Source organism: Peromyscus eremicus, chromosome 6 (assembly GCF_949786415.1).
Source record: "Peromyscus eremicus chromosome 6, PerEre_H2_v1, whole genome shotgun sequence".
NCBI lineage: Eukaryota > Metazoa > Chordata > Mammalia > Rodentia > Cricetidae > Peromyscus > Peromyscus eremicus.
In genome coordinates this window covers 14,940,390-14,950,541 of record NC_081421.1, presented here as the reverse complement: position 1 = coordinate 14,950,541, position 10,152 = coordinate 14,940,390, and the positions used below count along the sequence as shown (strand labels likewise).

The 10,152-nt window shown below is 39.9% G+C and overlaps 1 protein-coding gene across 1 annotated transcript in view; it reads right to left on the bottom strand.

Annotated features, from left to right (window-relative positions):
• Positions 1-382: 382 nt before the first annotated feature.
• Positions 383-10,152, bottom strand: part of LOC131912905 (FRAS1-related extracellular matrix protein 2-like) — a 34,479-nt gene continuing 24,709 nt past the window's right edge. Inside the window, exons 13-15 of the mRNA XM_059265194.1 lie at positions 6,792-6,984; positions 5,042-5,174; positions 383-494 (exon numbers count right to left, since the gene is read on the bottom strand). Coding sequence (XP_059121177.1) covers positions 5,068-5,174; positions 6,792-6,984 — 300 coding nt within the window. The 3' untranslated portion in view covers positions 383-494; positions 5,042-5,067. The remainder of the gene's footprint in view (positions 495-5,041; positions 5,175-6,791; positions 6,985-10,152) is intronic.

Here is a 10,152-nt window from a genome sequence, read left to right as displayed (position 1 = left end):
GCATATAGTTTTCAAATACTTGGGAATTCAATTTAGAAAATCTTTACCTTTGTAGTATCTTCAATGTTTCCCCCAAATTCAAGAAGACTGCTGGCAATATCTGGCCTGTCTACATACACTGCATGGTGGATCGCTGCTTCTCCGTTGCAGTCTTTGATATTGGGATCTGCTCCATGATCAAGTAGGACAGACACGATCTCTGTCTCCCAGCTCTGTACAGCCTGTGGATATCGTTACCAGGAAAACACTGTCAATTTAAAGAACACACAAGAAACTTCCCCCAGCTTTCACCATGATTTATATTTAAGTGACTTTAATTTTACTTTCATTCTAAACACTTAGATCAACTTAATTACTGAAATTGAAATCTTTGAAATACCTTCATTAGTGGTGTGGACATTTGATTATCAAGGGCATTTATCTCACAGTCCTTAAATATCAGAAAACAAACCAGATCGATATGCCCATAGAAACACGCAAAGTGGAGCGCAGTTCTGTGGGAATGAGAGACATTTTGAAGGAAAACTGTAAGGCACTATTATCAACATACACAATCACTCTGGCATTTATAAATATTATATAGTATGTAAGTCCATAGACACATAAAAATATTTAACTTCATTCAAAATTTATTTTTATTTGCTCTTATAATTTACTGTATTTAAAAATTTATTGCAACTATCATTTATCCCAGTGTGAATAATACACACAGCTGTTGCAGCCTAGATAAGTGCTCTATTAGTGAACTACGTAGTAAAGAGCAGCCTATTTGAACAAAAAGAACATGACTATTGGGTGAACTCATTTTCAGTTTAAATCCTACTCTAGACACTACCATCAACCAACTACATCTCAGCCTTCCTGTGTTGTGAATTCTTGTCCAGAAAATGGGTGTTAAAAGGAATACTTCTATCAAATTAGGATGACTCAATTAGATTCTTTGCAACTATTAGAAAATATTCTTCAACAACAACTTAACAATCTTTTCGGTATTTAAGTTATGAATGTTAACACTATAATAAACATATTTCAAGTCAATGTTAGTTCCATTATCTCTATTTTGTAAATATATTAAGGAGTATAAATTTTAGAGTCTAAGGACATCTCTTCAAAACTTGAGACAAGTTCTACAATAAATTTATGCTTCTGCTGCCTCAGCCTGCAAAGAGCTGGGATTGTAGATATGACACACCACTGAGCTTGAGATTTGGTTTTTCACGCATTTTAACTCAGCTAAAATTGAAATGTCATTTACAATTCATAATGTACAACAGTGACTGCCAAAACTTAAAGGCAATTCTTAATACATAAGATAGCATGTCATTTTGCCATGCATGATGTCTCTACTAAGTGAAACGTGATATATAATGTGATATACATATACATACATATACACATATCCATATATATAAAACATTTCTAGACTTTTACTGGATTTTTTAAAGAAAGTTACGAAATGTACTATTGACAAAAACTGAAAATTATCAACAGCAAAATCTAAATGCACAGCAAACTTGGCTTTGATTTTTAAGGAACTTTAGTTCAAAGGAAGTAAGTATGGAACTTCAAGTCAAATACATAAGAATGCCCATTTTTGATAATAGTTAAATTCATAACATACAGAGAAATTAGATGTATGCTATGCCTAACGTCAGTATCTAATATCAATTTCATGAGGGAGATTTAGTACACTGTGGGCCACCTCGAGTAAACCCAAAATTGGGAAAACAAGACAGTTTGTTGATTTGTAAATCATGAAATTCACAGCAAGTTCCATTCACCTCTATCAGAAGTAAGTAAAGATGTCAGAAGTAACTTTCAGAGAACTTGGAGCTTGTCAGCACATTGTGTTATTAAAATGGTGGCTGATCAAGGCCGCACTGAATAAACTTTCAGAAACAGATGACGTAATGAGTGAAGGAACTTAAAAGAAATTTACAGAGATGGGAGAGTGATATCCCCAGGAAACTAGTGAGAAACAACAAGAAAATGAAGGAGTAGCAGGAAGAGGAGCACACAACCATCTATCAAGTTTAGATTATTTCTGTTATTTTCAGTGAGGAATATGTTAGTACACACAGATAAAAGATCCATATTCAATGTTTTTGGGTGATTTTAGGTGAGAGGAAGACTATTGTGAGGAACACTACTCTTGATCTCTGTAGTTTCTACAGTTTACACAACATTGTGTTTATTAGGTACATTGAAATTAAATCCCATTACTTTATAGTTTGTTCAATTATTCTATTGTGTATTCGATGCTCCATAAGAAAATGCTCCATAGGGGAATTACGGGGTGACAGTAAACCTGCTGAGCTTTGGTCTTATGGTTCTCCTGCTCCAGAAGAAGATCTGGACACTGGACCTGTGTGATCACGGGTACCAAGGAGACTGTAGTCCAGAAAGCACAGCTGGTCTCTCCTCACTCCTGTTGCCCTCAACAGAGCTAGGAAAAGTAGGCTTCTCCCATCACCCGATTTCCTCAAGGCCCCTCATCCTTAGCTTCCAAGTGTTCTTACCGTTTCCCTTCATCCTCATCGTTCACATGAAATTGCTTCTTCCCGAGGAGACGCACCACCACTTTGAGCTTTCCCATGCATACTGCCTCATGAAATTCGTTTTCAGGGTCATAAGGCTGGCAGTACCTGTCTTCAGTTCCACAGTGAAAGCAGGACAAGGATCCCGTTGCCCTGTTTGGGCCGTCACAAAACCCCAAGGGGGTTTTCGGCTCCTTCTTAAAGCAGAAGAGCTTCCTCGGGGTGGACAACATAGCTGTCACCACCTTTCTATCAACTCAACACTAAGTAATTTTAGGAAATGATGAACTTTTAACCACTGACCGTCTAACAACCAGAGCCTAACTCTGCGACTCTCACAAGTGCGAGGCTATGGTTTGACCAGTAAAACTGAAGCATCCAGTTATAGAACAGTCGTTGCTAAGCAACACTGGTAAACAAAAGCAAGCTCCTCCTTCCTCAGGCATAACTGACAGTTTATGGAGCAAATAGTGCTCACTGTCCATGTGCAATGTAAATGGGGAGGTCTTCTGTGCTCGTTTGCACATATCCTCCACCTCTTCCTCAGGTTTGGTGGATCCCTTTCCTCCCCGCTGTAATCTTGCTTGGTGCTTCTTTTCTTTGGGACTGCAATTATTCACTATAAAATTTCTTCTTGGGTTTGTGGCTTGTTTTTATTTACATTTTTACTAAGAGGTCATGGATGGATTGCTTTCCTAAGGACATGGAATTTCTTGAAACTTCTCTCTGGTGTTTTTGGTTCTGTGTTTTTGGAATTTTCAGTGAGGTGAAAAGCTGTAAAATAACGATTTTTATGTGCTTGGGAGTGATGGTACACACCTTTAATCCCAGTCCTTGGCAGGAGACAGAGACAAATGTATTTCTGTGAGTTTAAGGTCAGCCTGGTCAAGTGAGCCAGAGCTGCATTGTGAGAACCTCCTCAAAAATGGCAAATTTTCTTTCTTTCTTTCTTTCTTTCTTTCTTTCTTTCTTTCTTTCTTTCTTTCTTTCTTTCTTTCTTTCTTTCATTAAGAGATTTTTCTATTCATTTTACATATCCAGCAGGGATTCCCCTGTCTATGGTGGTATTTTACTTGTACTGAAATATGATTTAAATTGTATGTTAATAAATAAAGTTGCCCGGGGGTCAGAGCTATTAGAGCATTATCAAGAGCATGGCGGTGGTGGTGCAAACCTTTAATCCCAGCACTTGGTAGCCAGAGCTAGGTAGATCTCTGTGTGTAAAAGGATACAGCCAGCATTGGAGACACACGCCTTTAATCTCAATCCCAACCATAGAAGACCTGGAAGTCTTTACAGACAGGCAGTGACGAGGCATGGTTTACAACCAATGAGAAGGCAGAACAGCTAGACTGTATAGAGACATACACACAGGAAGTAGGTCCCTTTTTCGGAGAGCTCTCTTGGCTGAAGAGGATCGCTGAAGCAGGAAGAGTGAGGCTCTTAGCTCTGACCTCTTGGCTTTCTTCTCTGAATCGGCTCTGTGTTTCTTATTTAATAAGACGGTTGGTTACATCTACACCTGTCCTCCTTCCTCCCACTCCCCGAGCCTTCCCTCACAACCCACTCTCCCATTCCCACCTCCTCCAAAGCAAAGTCTCCCCTGGGGAGTCAGTAGAACCTGGTATGTTCAGACGAGGCAGGTCCAAGCTCCTCTTCCCTGCTTAATGTCTTTACAATACAATGTGGAGAAGTTATTATCCAACCATGGCTGTTGTGGTTCTAAATGTCTTCTGTAGAACTGGTTCATAAATTTCCTTAGATATGAGGAAATTTCTGCTATTGTTTCACAGAACTTGATTTTTATGCTCTGATTATCTCCACTCTATCTGCAATGCCAGATATTTATATTTAGTCTCTGAGGTGTTTTTCCACATGAATGTCCCCCACAGGTTTAGATAATTGAACACTTGGCCCCAGATGGCGGTACTAATTGGGGAGGATGTGGAATATCTGGGAGATGGAGCCTTAATAGATGACATCTGTCCCTGGAGACAGGCCTTGAATAGTCTCTGCCCTTGTGTTTGCCCTCTGCTTCCTGAGTGTGGTTGAGATGGAACCTCTAAGCTTCCTTTTCCTGCCCCCATGTGGGCCATTTGTGCTAAGTCTCTCCACCATGATAGACTCTGATGCCTTTGGATCTGGAAGCCCAAATACACTCTTCATTCTGTAAGATGCTTCTGGTCATGGTGTTTTATCACAGAAACAGAAAATTAACAAGTACAGTATCTGAATAGCAGCATCCCAGAGATCTTGAATGATGTGTCCATTACATTTAATTTATTAATGCCTTAATATAATCATATGCCCACCTTGATTCCCAGCCCCGATGTTCTTCTGCTTGATTCTCTCTATTGCTGATGCATTTTAAAGTTTCTATACTTGTTGTATAGAGATATCCATGTTATTGTTTTCCTTTTATCATGAAGAGACTCATTTGAAGCAGGAAACAGAGACACAGCAACATCGAAACTAATACACACTCTTTTGATGAGAAAACTGACCTGACACTTGTCTGATACAAACCCAATCAAAACTGGGCTGGACTAGGTTCACTAGCCATGGACATGGACATGGAGGGCTCAGAGTCACCATCCTGTGTAGAGATCTTCTGGAGGAATTTCCCTAGGACTCCTACTGTGAGAGAAAGAAAGGGCAAAAGGGAGTTTGTCACTGGAAAGAGATTTCACAGTCAGGCCAGTGATGACAGTCTCCTTGATCAGGATGGGTCACCTTAGCTATGCTCCTCTTCCCCTCTGTTTACACTCAGACCTCACTGAACCTCTTTGTTCCTTCCCCCAAGGTGGCTACAAGGAACAAATCCCCCTTTTTCTGCTTTTCGTTATCAACTGTGTTTTTAATGGACTCATTGAGGACAGGTGACTTGTTGGGGCCAACTCCGACGGCCTGAACACAAAGCAGGAACATGATTCAGAAAATGTTTTTAAATTTTATATTTTAATTGCATGTTTTTAAACATCTCTCTGAGAATTTGTTAAAAATAATAAAAGAATAAAATTTCTATGAGAGAATCATACTAGTCACACAAAATTTGAAAATCCAGAATGTCAGCAGCTTTTAAGACACCGGGCAGTTTGGGGAGTCCACTCATCTTTGCCCAACATTATGTTCCATTTGTCGTACAAAAGACGCATTACTGCGAATCTGGAAATGTGCTTAAAGCAGATATTGTAATTCAAAACACTGAATTTTTTCAACATTAGAAACACAAGGAATACTCCAGCCCTGCTTCATGGGGTGTTAATTTAAGATATATGAACAGTTAATAAAAAGCCTGAGCCATTAGGCTGAACAGTTTAAATAATATAAGCATCTGCGTATTTATTTTATAAGTGGGCTGTTGGACTGCCGGGCTTGGTGGGACCCGGAGAGAAAACTCTCTAGCTACAACTCATAAGTTCTGTTTATGGGTCAGCTTGACACTGTTGGGTTTTGCTTGCTTTTGCTTATGGCCTATTATTATTATTATTATTATTATTATTTTGAGAGCCAGTCATATTACATGGCTCAGGCTGTCCTCAGACCCACAGCAGCCCTCCTGCTTCATCCTCTGAGGTGCTGGGATTATAAATACAAGCCATGTGCCCAGATAAGTTTCTGGATGAGGTGGGGTGGGGGGTTGGGGGGGTGTGCCATCAGGAGCTCTCCTCACTGGTCTTGTAAGACATTTGCCTAAGGTATTACAGAATGATAGAGTTTCAAATCAGAAGGCAATGGAAGCCGTGTGTACCCTCATAGGAAATCAACCCCCCCTCCGCCACGTTTAAGTAATGTGCTTGAGATGACACAGGTTACAATCAATTAATTGTAGTGTCAGCATTAGAATCCAGGACAGGGTTTATCATCAGACTTTAAAGGATCCTCTCATTTCAGAAGCAAAATGTGCAACTTTACCCCTTGATTTTATTCCTAATTTTCAACTGGAATCTCTCTATCTGGTAAAGGCCAGGAAGCTATATGGATTGTTTTATGTAAAATATAAGCAATTAGTCACTTAAAATAGACAGAGTGGAATATACCTGAAATAAAGAAGTTGAATTTCATAGTCACACATCATACAAAGTTTGAGGCATTGATATGATTTTGTTAAACAAGAGCTTTCTATGACAAAGGTTAAAAAAGTCGCATTATTAGCGATTATAAATATAAAATGTATTAAAAGGTGCTCCCATTGTTTCTACCTGTAATAAAATCAAAATTATCTTCCTTGCTTTAGGAGTCACAGCAACCCACCTTGGAGTTCAGCTTCCGGCAGGCTGCCGATCCCATGGTTCCACAAGATGGCAGTGTCGTACACAAATGTGAGCCGGAGTTCCGACTTCAAGTCGAAATGCTGCCAGCCTCCCACCCCCACGGGGGAATGGAACACGTAGGAAACGTACAGAGGAACTCGAAGGGTCACGTAGGACTGCACGAGGTTTAGGACCTAAGACAATGAAATCATCCCCGTCAGTGTTAACCAAACCAGGCCAAGTCTGCAGAATTTCACAGCACTGTGTTTTCCTCACTTCACACACAATGTCACCACTGTCATCGGCACGGGGATGTTCACCATTTCCAGCAATACATAACGGCAACTTTATGAAGGCAGTCTCATGCACATAATTCACCCACTTAAGTGGATAAGTCAATAGTTTTTTGATGTATCCAAGGAACCATGCAACCACCACCACAATCAACTTTAGGAAGTGTTCATTGCATCCACAGGAATCTAGCACCCAGGAGAAGTCACCCTCCTCATGGTGTGGGTGACTGCTAATCCATGCCCTGTATTTGCCTCCTCTGAGCACATAGAAATGGATCTTGTCAGTTGCTCTTCTTTCGATGCGTTACTGCCTTTTATTAAGGGATAACAGCATAATATATAGATATATTCTTTTTTATTGACCCTCAGAGGAATGGTGTGAATTTGGAACTATTATGCAAAATGCATCTCTGAACTATTTTTTAATCATATAGAGGAAGTTAGGATGAACATAAAGATGTAAAAAATACACGTTTAGCAATGGCATGGTGCAGTTATGATATTTCAAAACAAATGAACTGTCTTTGAATTTTATATTTTCTTTCTTCTGGTATTCAACAGTGGGGTAAGGGAGGTCAAGAGAATAAATTAATACGTATCAAGAATCTACCAAATTTCAGACAATGTGTTGGTTACTAATGAAAGCTATTTAGTATTTTCATTCTCATAATTGTATGTATGCAAGGTGGTTTGATGGATGGAAGGATAATGGCTAGAAAGCAAAGAGGTAGAAAATTGAAGACTCAGAGAAATTAGGCAAGTTCACCAGAATTTTTGAAAACTTATTCTTATTTTATGTGCATGAGTGTTTTGCCTGCATGTACGTATGTATACCACATGGTACATGCCTGGTGCCCACAGATGTCAGAAGAAAGCATCAAATACCCTGGAACTTGAGCTACAGACATGTGAGCCACCATGTGGGTGTTGTGAACTAAAGCCTGCAGGAGCAGCCAGTGCTCTTAACCACTGAGCCATCTCTCCATGCCCTGCCCCCTCATCAGAAGTCTCTGAACCTGAGTGGCCTGTGGAAATTGGAATCTAGATTCTAAGCCCCTGTTCATCTCTCCCACACTTTATGAGATTCTATACAATGCGGAGCAATCCTAAGACCACCTAACTTACTGCATTTTAATTTCCAAGTGTGCTAAGGACCAGTACAGCAATCACATCTCCTCTCTGTGCAAGAGGAAATGGTAAGCTGACTCTTCTTGGAAGTTCCAAGCAGGCTTTTGGAACTGGTCTCCTACAAAGAATTGACATAGGGACTAGACATATATTTCACTCATGAGAACTATGCAATGATATGTCACACTATCATGGGGTTAAGAGCGAAGTCTTCAAGTCACACACACGACAATCCAGATCAATAACGAAAACACATGTAACAAGAAAGACCCACCTACCAGATAAGCAACTTGTTTGGTTCTCACCTGTGGGAAGCAGATACACCCTGCTCCCTGTTAAGTCAGTACCTTGTAACTTGAATGCTTTGAGATGCATTTCCCAAGAGCAGCCATAATGACTACCACTGAACAATGAGTTCTGAAGAAGGGCAGTTAACACTCTGGCTACCTGGGAAAGTGACTTGTTCAACCAATATGGCACTGGTGATTAAGATTCATATTTCATTCTGTGACTTTAATAATCCATCAGCTAAAACATTAGGCTTTAGGCATGGACTTTCAATTTTAAAAATGTAGCTTTATGTTTGCCAATATTGACATACACGCCATCAAATGTTATGTGAAGTGCTGTTCAGAAGGAAATATTTAGCATTTACTCTCAATAAGATAATTGGAATGTAGCATTCTGAATGGTTCTCATTTGATTTTGTTCAACTTACTATGTAGCCTACTGGCAATCCTCCTGCCTCAGCCTCCTGAGTGTTGTGATAACAGGTGTGAGTCTCCACACCTGGCTTTATTTTGTTTAATTCTCAATGTGGTGATTTTTGAACATAGGACCTACCCAAGTCTTGTACATCTTTTTTTTTTCATATTTAAGGCCAGGTTTTCCTGACTATTTAGGATCTCTGCCTGGAGGGGACAGAGCTGAAACGGAACCTACTTCAATCATCCAGTCACCTGCCTGTTTCTTCAACCAAAAACTGCAATGCAACCGTAATTTCCGATGCCACTTTCCAGAGCATTCCATTTCTTTTAACCTTTACCTCAGGACCTTTAAAGGTATAAATCATCATCTGCGGCCCAATTACTGAACTGACATGCCCTTAGTGACATTTAAAGTTAATTAACAAAGGCAAACAACAATTTTAAGATTATATTTAAAGGGAGCAAATATCTTGGAGAAAGTAACACATTGTCAAATTTATATTATGCTACCGAGTGCCAAGCATATATGTGGAGAGGATATTGTTCACCTAAGGGCCTGAGACAGGGGGTTACTTTTTGTGGGAGATGGGTAGAGGCGGGGATGAATGCCATTATAGCAATATCCATACACAAAGACTTGCCACTCTGTCTCCATTTAGAAGGCTCAGTAGCCACACACAGCTGCTGGCTACCATGCTGGACAGCGCAGTTCTACATTCCCATACTCAGTAGCCACACAGCTGATGGTGATCACACCAGACAGCACAGAGATTCCCATATTCAAGGTCTTTTAATTAGGCCACATGTATTAGAAACAAAAACCATTGAAAAGTTGTTTACCTGCACATATATATGGCCCTATAATGCAGAATATGTGTTTTGTATTTACCCAAAAGATTGAACACAGAATTTGTAAAAATTCTTGTTCAGGGATATCACTGGTGGGGAATGGCCCCCATTGCAATGTTTTTCTTGTGTCTTTTATCGCCTCAAACATCAATCAAAATGGGGGTATTAGTGACTATATAAAGCATCACACATCAAAATACAAAGCTTCAAATCTCACAGTGTGCAGTTAGCTGCTCAGTTGAGAGGACTGTTTCAAATTCTTAGCCAAATTCTCTGAGTAATATTCATCTAAGAGTGCTTAGGAGCAAGGAGACCTTGGCTTCTGCCCATTTACAGCTCTTCTGTAGGTCGGTGAATCAGAGAGAAAGCCTGGGTAGGCATCAAT